Here is a 12067-nt window from a genome sequence, read left to right on the forward strand (position 1 = left end):
GTCGGGGAACTGAGATCCTGCAAGATGCTCAGCGTGGCCAAAAAAAAAAGTGAAATAGTCAAAACTCATAGAAGCAGAGAGAAGCCTGGTGGTTGCCAGGGGCTGGTGGAGGTGGGGTGACTGCAGGGCTGCTCTTCCCTAGGTATAGAGCTTTAGTTATGTGACATGAATAAATCCCGGAGACCTGCTTACAGCAATGAGCCTGCAGTTAACACTATACGGTCCACTGAAAAATGTAAGAGGGTAGACCTCGTGTTAGGTGTTCTTACCACAATTCTTTACGAAAGTAGGTAACAGGGTAGCATATACAATACAGTCCCATTGGTGTACTCATACCCACCTATCTATCCACCCGTCCGTTCATCCATCTGTCCATGCATCCATCCATTCATTCCTTCAAACTTTTAAATTTGGTTATCTCTAGTGAATGACAAATAAGGGAGGGTTTTATCGTGGCGAGGATGGGAGTTTCACTTCCTAAGCGATGGGCTTCAGAGGTATTGAGTTTTTTATAAGTAACATTTTAATAATAAAAAATATTTATAGGGCTTCCCTGGTGGCGCAGTGGTTGAGAGTCCGCCTGCCGATGCAGGGGACGCGGGTTCGTGCCCCGGTCTGGGAAGATCCCACGTGCCGCGGAGCGGCTGGGCCCGTGAGCCATGGCCGCTGAGCCTGCGCGTCCGGAGCCTGTGCTCCACAACGGGAGAGGTCACAACAGTGAGAGGCCCGCGTACCGCAAAAAACTAAAAATAAAAAATTATTTTTTAATGGAAGCATATTCCATGATCAACTAATAGGTCACTTTTTCTCATGCCTCTGAACTCTCCTGTAGCTCAGAAGTCATTCCCCAGGCCACCTTCACCTGCCCTAGGGGGTCTCCTGTGAGTCCCGGCCACATTTAAATTCCCTGTCACCTGCTCCCCTGGCCCTGGGCACACCTCCAGACGAGTCCTAACAATGCCCCCGTGCCCAGGAACCTTGTCTGACCCTCTAGACAAAAAAGCGGAGCTGGCTGGGAGGGTGCAAAGCTGTTTCATGGGACCCAGGGTCAGAGATGGGTCTCAGGAACCGTCAGAAATTAGGTGGCCTCTTTTTCTCTCTCGTTTCTGTCATCTTCTTTGTAAAATGTAAGCCTCGTGAGGGCAGAGATTTTGTCCTTTTTTCCTCTGTTACATCCCCAGTGCCCGGCACAGTAGACGGTCAGTAAATACCTGTTGGGTGAATGGGGCGGACACGTGTCTGCTCCTCTCTCGGTTCCTCCACGCAAACTTGCACTGCTCTCCTACGCACAGGCCAGACAGACCCCGACACCCTCTCCTTCCTCCAAGCCGCAAGAAGAGAGTGACCAGCTGCCCTGAGTTCTTTCCAAACTCCTGGGAGAGAGGAGCTGATTGGCCAGCTCAGAGTACAGGTGTAACCCTGGTCTCCGCAGCAGCGGTCAGGTGCAGGCCCCACAGGAGGAACACCTGTGGAGGCTGCAGGGCGGGGACAGGCAGACACCCCAAAGGAGCCTCTGTACCATCGGGATTTCCCACTGGTGGGGAGTAGGGAAGGGACGGGGCCGAACAAACACAGACGTGAGCCAAGGTGTCGGGTGGGAAAAGAGTTTGTGGTGACAACATGATGAAAGGGGCTGGAAATGAACGAGGGAGCTGCTTTAATGATGACAGCATCAGCGATTGTTCTGCAAGTTACCTTAATCAGACCTCAGTGGTTAACTTCAAGCGCAGCGGCTGACCTGGAAATTAACACATTTGCCCTCCAGCCACGGACTCCGCCTCTCCTGGGCCAGGAAGCCCCCAGCCAGTATCACTGCGGCTGGAACCGGATGCTAATACACTCCAGCCAGGCCTCCCAATTAGGCCGCTACCTGGAGCTGAGGGCTCTAATTAGAAGAGCGTAATTTGTCCCGGCAGCCTGCGACCCTGGAGCGGGGAAGCTTTGCTATGCAAAGCAGCGGGAGGGACTGTGCGTCGCGGGGGTGAGATGAATACTATTTGCTCGTCGTTTCCGGGGGAGCTATCTACACGAGCGGGAGCGTGTTGGGCCAACCCGGCGGCGCGGCAGGGCCACCGCACTCCCGAAGGGCGCGCCCGGAACCGCGCGCCGGAGCACATCTCAATGAAGCCCCGTCCCCGCGTCCAGGGTGGCGCGGAGCCCAACCAAGGCCCCGCCGCGGGGCATCCCGGATGCCAGGGGCTTCGGGACGCGGCGGGGACGAGCTCCCCCGGGGTAAAGGCAGGGCCCTTGGCAACCTCGACGGCGACGGAGGGAGAAGCAGGTGCCGCGCCGGTCATCACGTGGAGTTCTGGGACCAGCGAGTGACTCAGGTCCCGACCCCTGTTGCCACTTACCACGCACAGCCTTTCACAAGTTATTTGACTCCTCTGAGCCCCAGTTTCCTCATCTAGGGATTAAAAACAGCACTGACCTCAAGGGGAGCTGTGAGAATGTAATTGAGAAGGGCTGCATTTATTGAGCACGTACTATGTGCCCTATTTTCAGCCTTGGTGTATGTATTCATCACTTCATCCCACAATATAAGCTTAGTATTGCCTAGGAGGCAGTGACTACTTGTTCTCATTTTACAAGGATCCGGAGGGGTGAAGCAACTTGCCCAAGGTCACACAGCAGCATGGGGACCTACACTCTTGGCGAGGACATCACCTGCCTCACAGAGGGGGCGCAGAGCTGGCACAGCTGCTCTAACGGGGTGGGGCAGGTGGAGGGAGAGGAGGGGTAAAGGTGTGGGCAGTCCAGAGAGGAGGTCGTCCACAAAGTAAGCCTTGCTATGTGAACTAAGTAAATGAGCGTTTGATGATGTCCTTGGCTAAAGATCTACATCCAAATGGTATTTCACTGAGTGAGACCACATTCTCTGGTACCCGGAATGACACGCAGAGGGGTAGGCAGGCCTGTGTTGGCCACCTCCCTGCTTTTGTCTCCTGCAGTCAGGGGGTGCCGGATACAAGTGGGCAGAGTTTCATCACAGCAACCTGGCCCTGTGGTCTGTACCTGGGACTTCGCCCGGGGCCTCCCAGGGCCTGAGGAGCCTAATACGCAGGAGCCCACTGTCAGGGGACTTTCAGGGTAGTTGCTGTTTTCCCTGTAGGGGTTGGGGGGAAGTGGGGCCTGGGCAGGGGAGGCCCTGATGGAGTTTCAGGAGGTGGCACCCGGTGCCTGCGCAGTGTGAGGAGAGAGTCGGGAGGCTGAGCCACGAGGCAGGGGGAGGTGCAGAGGCCAGGATGCTGCCTCTGGAGAGAGGGCCCAGCCCCGGGAGGTGCTAGGACAGGCCCAGGGCTCAGTCTGAGGTGACGGGGCAGAGGCAGGAGGGCAGGCCCGGAGGCCTGGCTCCAAGGACCCCAGCTGCTGGCTGGCACGTCACTGGCTACTGTGGCCAGCGCCAGGGTCAGATCTTTGCTGGAGGGACTCTGGGCTGCTCCAGGCTGGAAGGGGCTTTAGCCATTAGGCGTAGAGTCCCCGAGCTGCCCAGAGCCCGGAGGCTGGAGTCCCGGGCCGCGGCTGGCCTGGCCTGCTGAGGCCCACAGGCAGAGAGCACCAGAACGCTGGGTTCAGGTGTGCCATGGATCCGGGTGACCTCAGGCAAGTCACTTACCCTCTGCGGCTTTAGTGTCCTCTTCTGTCGATGGAGGGAATCACCCATGTATCTTTCTAATGAGGTAAAAAAAAAATAACTGGGTGGGGGGAGGGGCTCATGAAAGAGGATCAAGAGCTCTGTCAGCCTAAGATGTCACTGTCCTGTCCCTCCAGGGGCTCCTCCTGGTCCTGTGGGCTCTGGGGGGCCCGGAGGGGCTATTTCGGTGGGAGGTGAAGGCAGGCCTTCCGAGGGGCTCCAGCAGGTCTCAGGAAACAGCTAAGTGTGTCTAGAGCTGCCCTGACATGGCAACCACTCACCACATGTGGACGTTTACATTTTTTTCTTTTATATAAACTTATTTATTTTATTTATTTATTTTTGGCTGTGTTGGGTCTTCGTTGCAGTGAGCGGGGCTTCTCATTGCAGTGGCTTCTCTTGTTGCGGAGCACGGGCTCTAGGCGTGCGGGCTCAGTCGTTGTGGCTCGTGGGCTCTAGAGCACAGGCTCAGTAGTTGTGGCGCACGGGCTTAGTTGCTCCGCGGCATGTGGGATCTTCCCAGACGGGGTTCGAACCTGTGTCCCCTGCATTGGCAGGCGGATTCTTAACCACTGTGCCACCAGGGAAGTCCCTACTTTTTTTTTTTTTTTCAGCAAATTTGCTTTTCCCACAGATCAATTTCAATTACCAAGGAAATATTTAATTAATTTTTTTTTTTTTTGGCCGCACTGCTTGGCATGTGGGAACTTAGTTCCCCAGGTAGGGCTCGAACCCAGGCCCCCTGCATTGGAAGCGCGGAGTCTTAACCACTGGACCACCAGGGAAGTCCCCATTTACATTTAAATTAGCGAACATTAAGGACGATTTTAAAAACATCTTCTCAGTTGCAGTGGCCACGTTCGTTCCCCCGTGCTCAGCGGTCACCTGCAGCTCGTGCCATGTTGGACGGTCAGAGAGCATGCCCCTCGTTCCAGAGAGTTCTACTGGACAGGCTGCTCTAGAGACAGCGGCTTCGGTAAAACTGTATTTCCTGAGAGCACAGCATGGGCCAGGCTCTGTGCTGAGTGCTTCACCAGCATCATCCCCTTTAGTCCCAAAGCAAGCCCGTGAGGCAGGGACTGTTATTACCCCGTTTTAGTTGTGAGAAACGAGGGGCTCCGAGGATCGGGTGACAATCCCAGGGTGCACAGCACGTTGGTGCTGGAGCCACAGTGCATCCCAGGTCTGACCTGGTCCGCAGCGCTCTGCTTTGACTGCTCTCCGGGACTTTGCCTGTCCTGTGCTCCCAGACCCCCAGACGAGGCAACCTTCTGGCCGCCTCACCTTCAGGACACACGAGACTGCGCTCCGCACTCTTTATTGGCTTGGCTGAGTTTCCAGAAGGTCGGGGGAGAAGGATTAACTTTGTTCCCCTGGGGGATACTCCTTTGCTCTTAAGCCGGGAACTTTCTTGGGCAGGGGATTAATGACCCCACTCTCTATGTATTCAAAGACCGTGTACGGGTCCTGGTCCCCGTTGAGGGTGATGGCCTCCCTGTAGAACTCCTGCAGCTCAGCGGAATTCCTGTAGAACAGCTCCATTCTGAGCCTGATCTGCTCTTCAGAATCCTTTGGGCTCTGCAGGAGACGGGCCTGGATTTCCATGGTCGGAGGTGGCTTGTACATGAGGTGGGACCTGCGAGAGGAGGGGAAGCAGGTGATCCCTGGTCCAGCTCAGAGGACAGGGCAGAAAGGGGCCCTCTGTCCTACTGCCGAGCAAGCTGGTCACCCTCACCACCGCCACCAAACATTTACTCTGCACCAGCTGTGTGCACACCCTCAGTTGGGTCCGGGAGCCGACCCAAAGAGAGACCCAAAGCCTAGGCCCTGCCCAGGAGAGAAGAATGCAGATCAGTAATAGGACAGAATATAGTAATATACCGAGGGCCGAATGCCTTTCTTCCTTTCATTCCCTTCCTTTCTCCTTTCTTCTCTTCCTCATTCCAAACGATATTTATCAGCTGCCATGGACGCCTGGTACGCATTTGCTATTGACGACACAGCGGCAGGCAAGGCAGTTGCCTCTGGCTTTATGGAGTTCACAGTCCAATGGGGGATGGGACATTATAACACCAAGTGTGAGCAGAGATGACGGGAAGTGCCACCGTCACTGCTGGAGAGACCCCAGGGGCATGGCAGCGTGAAGGTCATGGTACTTGACACAGGTCAGTGAAAAGATGTCCCCCAGCAGCAAGGCGACAGATCAGACCTATAGTTCAGGAAAATCCTGGTATTTCCTTCGAGCCCCTCCTCACTCCCTACTGAGAAACGTGGTCTGGTGACCAAGAAACAGGGCCTTGATTACTGGGAAGATGGAAGCTTCTACCTCTTTGCAATCGCAGAGACTATAAGTTGGATTTCAACACCAACACAGTGATTGTACTTGGTCAGATGCAGAATAAAACTCAGGATTTACCCCCGTAGCTGTGGGAGGGCTCGAAGGTGAACTGGTTCCCGAGGGGACGCGTCTGAACAGCAACCACATCTGGGATGTACTGTGGTCACAGCAGAGGCCTGGAGCGCCATTTCACCCGCCGAGCCCAGGACAGAGCCGGCGAACATTTCAACAACTGCTGTAGAGCCCCGGACATTAATTTTCTTGCTGCTCTTCCAGGAAAAGAGGGGCCGACAGGAAGCGCAGAGGAGCTATAGCTGGGGGAACCCCCTTTCTAGAGTCTTCTGTCAGCCGTCACTGGCGTCATCCCTGGAAACATCGGTCAGCTACATGGGGAGAGGGGGTCCCTGGTGGGGCGTGGAGCCTGGCACAAACCTTTCTCCTGTGACAGGGTCGGTTCTTCTCAGGGTCAGCCGCTCAATGATGGAATCGAATGGCACATTCAGGAAAAACACCCTACGAGGAAGAACAAGCACCATGGTCAGCTGGAGGGAATCGCAGGCTGGACTCGTCCGAGACCAGGGTGGGCATCAGCCCCCGAGAGTGGGTGGAGTCTCGGTAGCCATCACTCGTGGCTCAGGGTATCAGACTCTGGACGGTCACCCGGGAAAGATGCAGGCGCGGCCTCCCTGCCGTGGAAGCTCTCCGCGCCCTGATTCAGGGACGGTGCCCAGCGCCCATCACTCCCGGGGGTAGGGGAGACTCTGTGGGGGGCGGGCATCACTCAGGTGAGCTTCGGGGAGCAGATGCGCCATCCTTGTGGCAGGACAGCGTGTTCTCTGGAGTCACACAGACTTGGGTTAGAATCTCACCTCCACCGTGGACCTGCTGGGCGACCTTGGGCCACTAACGCAACCTCTGTCAGACTCAGTTTCCTCACCAGCAAAATGGGTCCAGTGATCGTTGCTGGTGTTGAAGATGTAAGGAAAAGAAGGGTGTGACAAGCTTAGTGCAGGGCTTTCTCACTTTCTCTTTCACAGAGGAGTCCTGGACCCAAGGGAGCAGGACCCTCAAAATCAACAGTCCCAGCAGAAAAGACACAGCTCTCACTTCTGATAACTCAGGACTCCGACTGGGCCTGCCTGAGAATCCATCTCCTGAACCCCTAGTTCAAATGGTTTAATCCCCTCCCTCTTTGGCGGTAGAAGTCTTTCTTTCTTTCTTTTTCCTTTTTTAATTTTTTTTTTTTTTGCGGTACGCGGGCCTCTCACTGTTGCGGCCTCTCCCGTTGCGGAGCACAGGCTCCGGACGCGCAGGCTCAGCGGCCATGGCTCACGGGCGCAGCCGCTCCGCGGCACGTGGGATCCTCCCGGACCGGGGCACGAACCCGCGTCCCCTGCATCGGCAGGCGGACTCTCAACCGCTGCGCCACCCGGGGAGCCCTCCTTTTAAAATTTTTTTGGAGTATAGTTGATTTACAGTGTTGTGTTACTTTCTGCTATGCAGCAAAGTCAATCAGTTATACATATATCAATTCTTTTTTAGCTTCTTTTCCCACATAGGTCATTACAGAGTATTGAGAAGGGTTCCCTGTGCTGTGCAGTAGGTCCTTATTAGTTATTTATTTTATATAGAGGAGTGTGTACATGTCAATCCCAATCTCCCAATTCATCCCACCTCTCCTTCCCCCCTTGGTAACCATAAGTTTGTTTCCTACATCTGTGACTCTATTTCTGTTTTGTAAATAAGTTCATTTGTACCATTTTTTTTTAGATTCCACATACAAGAGATACAATACGTTATCTGTCCTTGGGAAGCCTTTCTTTATATAAAACCTGAGAGGAGAGGTTCTCAATCAGGGCTGATTTTGCCCTGAGAAGCTATCTGGCAACATGTTTGTGGCTGTCACAACGGGGGGCGGGGGGAGTGCTACTGGCATCTAGTGGGTGGACGCCAGGGGTACTGCTCAGCCTCTCACTCTGTGTGGGACAGGCCCTACCGCAAAGCATTACCGCCCCGTGTCAGTCGGGAGGCAAATGGAACCGGTGGGAGGTGCCACCGCTCTGGCTGGGGTCCGGCTGGGGGAAGTGGGTCTGGGTGAAGGACCAAGTGTTCTAGCTCTTCCCCACAGATCTAATCCAGGGCCTGTCTTCTGGCATCAAGCCATCTCAGTTCGTTTTTTTTGTTTTTGGTACGCGGGCCTGTCACTGTTGTGGCCTCTCCCGTTGCGGAGTACAGGGTCTGGCCGCGCAGGCTCAGCGGCCATGGCTCACGGGCCCAGCCGCTCTGCGGCATGTGGGATCTTCCCGGACCGGGGCACGAACCCGTGTCCCCTGCATCGGCAGGCGGACTCTCAACCACTGCGCCACCAGGGAAGCCCTCAGTTTGTTTTTAAAAAAATAAGTTCTGGAATATTCTATGGCTCACTTACTGTTTATTCATTACTCTAATTAATTCATGCCTATGCTTATTGAGTGCCTGTTGTGTGCCAGGCTCTGCAGTGAGGCCCTGTGTTTACCAGTCCATCGTATGGGACTGAGACAGGACATTTAACAGAGCTGTCATCTCGGACATCAGCGTCCCATGACTGATGCAACTTCCACTGGGGACGACATCCGTGACAGCGGGAGCGGTGACAGCCTCACTGTGCACCCAACACCTTGTCCATGTCACTTCCGAGTAAGTAAATTCAGGCGAAAAGCACCTCTAAGTGTAAGAAAAACGTACTCAGCGATTTCCCGCCTTCACAACTGGGTGGGAGTCTTTTTAGGGTGGATCCTCTGTCTCCTCCTAAGTTAGTGAACAAGAAGCCTTCACCGGCATCCCAGGAATTCACCAGGTGTGTTGATCAGGCCGCCAAGAGGCCAAGCTTTAATGGGTCCAGTGGCACATTGGTCCCCATGGACCCTGGACCAGCCTCTTGGACCCAGGTGCCACCCCTAGGGCCAGAGCCATGACCTGCCCCCAGCCAGTGTCCCGACACCCGGGAAGCACTCGGGAAAGGAAGGAATAAGTGAACAGGTGGCACACCATTCTAGTGCTCTATTTATATGCTCTCTCTGCCTCCTGACTGACTTTCCTCCATCCCAGCCAAAAAACTCAACCAACTGGTAGAGTTGAGAATGCTGCTAAATTCCGGGGCTGGAAGGGATCAGCGTTTCCCTAATTCCCGGGGACCAGGGGCATCAGAATCCCCTTGGGAGACTGTGACTCTGCTGTATGCCAACACCCTGGCCCAGAAATGCTGATTCAGCAGACATTGGAGGGCGCCCAGTATTCCCCCCTCCCCACACCCAGTGCCTGGAATCCGCTGCCTTGGAGAACACCTGGGCCAGGCACTCTTGAAGGTCCTGTGACCCCTGGAAATTACACACAAACTATGGAGTACGTGTGATTTGGGGGAAGGGATAGATCCATGTTTCACAACAGATTCTCAAAAGGGTCCTGGTTCTTAAAAAGAGTTAGGAGTCACCGGTCTGAGTTTCACAGGGCAATGAAGGATGTGGCCACAGCTGACGTGAGGAGGTGGCAGAGCTGGGCCGCCCCAGATGCCGCGCTCTGTCTTCACACTGCTTCCTGGCGATTTTCCTGAGCCCCTCTGGGGAGCCACCCCGATGCCCACTTATCCCTATGACTTGTTTGGAGTTATCTCATCCCCGGGCTGTGGGGCTGGGCATGAGGGAGGCCCAGGTGTGGCCAATTTGAGTGCCAGCTCCTCCTGGCCACAGAAGTTGGGTCAGGGTGCAGACTGATGGAAGCCAGGCCAATGAGAGGCTGCCCCAAGGCTTGCCAGAGAGAAAGGAGCTTCACTTTTTCTGGGGCTGCTAAGCTGTCGGCACGGGAGCCTGGGGTTGCCTGGGGCCTGCACCCAGAGACAGCCCACCTGAGAATAAAGCCCACCCCGAGAGAGCAGAGAGATGGTGAGAGACACTGTTTGGCACCCTGGATCAAGCTGTACCTGAAGCCAAACGCCCCTCCATGTTTCCCCGACATGAATACATAAATCTCTTTTGCATAAACCAGTTTGAGCTGGGTTTCCTGCAATTGTTATCCAAAGGCCATCTACTACATCTAGTCTCTCCACACCTGCTTCTGGAAAATGTGTAAATTAAAAAAAAAAAAAGAGTCAAATGTGAGTCAAATGCTCTCCTTCAAGACCAGCATCTCCCGGGCTCCCCTGGTGGCGCAGTGGTTAAGAATCCGCCTGCCAATGCAGGGGACATGGGTTCAAGCCCTGGGCCAGGAAGATCCCACATGCCGTGGAGCAACTAAGCCTGCGAGCCACAACTACTGAAGCCCGCGCGCCTACAGCCCGTGCTCCGCAACAAGAGAGGCCACTGCAGTGAGAAGCCCCCGCTGGCCGCAACTAGAGAAAGCCGTTGCGCGGCAACGAAGACCCAACGCAGCCAAAAATCTTAAAAAAGACTAGCGTCTCCCACTGACTTTCTTCTCGTTCTCTCTTTTTGCCCACACCGTTTGCTGAGGTTCACTTCTGCCCAGTTGCCAAGAAGCCCCTCGCTGGTAGCTGAGGAAAGCTGCAGCCTCCCCTCCACGAAGTGAGCACAGCCTGGGGTGTGGGCGGGAGCCATGAAAACCCACCTCTTCCCCCGCACTCATTCTCGACAATGATCTCCATTCCCCACGTGCCTCAAAATAACAGCCTCCAAATAAAACATGCGAGATCAGGAGCGTCTGAACACGGGAGCACAGATGTTTCAATGTGCTTTCATCTCTTACACTCCAAACATGCCTGCCCCCCCCGCACCCCCAGAACTTGAGAGGCCCAACAGCAACACCAAAACGTGGCTGTCACCGCAGCTGGCGGCTGACGGTGCCGCTCCGGATGCCGACGCCAGTAGAAAGGGAGCCAGTTTGGAAATCCGTGATAATGGATGCTGCTTCATAAACAAAGGAGCCCCCATTGAAAGATTTTTAACCCAGCATATCAAGATCGCTTGTCGTCATTCAAGGGAATGGCTTGTGAAAGGCTGGTGAGATCAGAAGCGCAAGGACACCAAATTGGTACTTGAAACACGTCGCTGGGAAAAGCCTCGCTGGGGAGGAGCCATGCTTCCACGCTGGAAGCTTCTGTTTAGCCAGGCTCACGGCGACCTGGTGCCACAGCCAGGTGGCGGGGAGGGTGGGGAGCCCACTCAGCTCTGCTGCCCTGTGCGTGCCCCCCCTGCCGGTTTTGGGTATCATTTACAATAACAGCTAGGAAAGACAGAATGTGAAAGCAAAGAATATTCAAAGCAGGGCGAACCGGGCAGAGACACCCCTGGCATATGTGCTTGGGTTCACCAGGGCAGGGAGCTACGCCTGCCTTGGGGTTTGCAGAATTTCAGGCTGGTGGCTGCCTCAGGAGGGAGGTGGAAGGTACCTCTAATCCCTCGCCCCTCAAAGTGGGGCCCCTGGACCAGCAGCAAAAGTACCAGCCCCACCACCCACCCACTGAATCAGAGTCTGCATTTTCACAAGACCTAGAGGGAGGTGTGTGCACACCGAGGCTGGAGACGTGCCGCTCTGATCCCGTGTCTCCCAGATCTGCCTGACGTTGGGGATCATCTGGAGGGCTTGTCTAAAACACAGATTCCGACCTGAAACTAACACAGTGTTGTAAATCATCTATTCTTCAAAAAATAATTATTAAAAAACAAAACCAAGCATTCCAGGCAGCCTTCCCAGAGCTACCAAGCCAAAACCTCCACGGGAGGAGCTGCGAGAGCTGTAAGTCAGCAGCTCAGGTGACCCTCACGCTCAGGCAGGTATGGGAAGCACGGCTGTTACCCCAGGTCTCACCTTGGCCAAACCTTGGAACTGGAAGGGGAGCTTTGAGAATACTGAGGCCTGGGCCCCACACCTAGGGATTCTGCTATAATTGGCCCAAGGGGAGGCCTGGGAGTGGAGATTTTTAAAAGCTCCCCAAGTGATTGTTGTATGCAGCCAACTTTGAGAACCACTGCTCTGATTCAATCGCTCAGTGTACAAGATGGGGAAACTGAGTCCCAGAGAGGAGAGGGCTCACACTCCGTCACCCAGGGCACTGATGGCAGACAGTGAATGACAGCGGGGATCTCCTGACCCACCCCCATTATGAC

At 54.8% G+C, this 12067-nt stretch overlaps 1 protein-coding gene across 2 annotated transcripts in view; it reads right to left on the reverse strand.

The window, feature by feature from the left end:
- Positions 1–4920: 4920 nt before the first annotated feature.
- AK8 (adenylate kinase 8) overlaps positions 4921–12067 on the reverse strand; it is a 126575-nt gene continuing 119428 nt past the window's right edge. For both annotated transcript variants that reach the window (XM_065879311.1, XM_065879312.1), the window contains 2 exons: positions 6405–6485; positions 4921–5270 (listed from right to left, as the gene is read on the reverse strand). In XM_065879311.1, coding sequence (XP_065735383.1) covers positions 4994–5270; positions 6405–6485 — 358 coding nt within the window. In that variant the 3' untranslated portion in view covers positions 4921–4993. The remainder of the gene's footprint in view (positions 5271–6404; positions 6486–12067) is intronic.

Source organism: Phocoena phocoena, chromosome 6 (assembly GCF_963924675.1).
Source record: "Phocoena phocoena chromosome 6, mPhoPho1.1, whole genome shotgun sequence".
Lineage (NCBI taxonomy): Eukaryota > Metazoa > Chordata > Mammalia > Artiodactyla > Phocoenidae > Phocoena > Phocoena phocoena.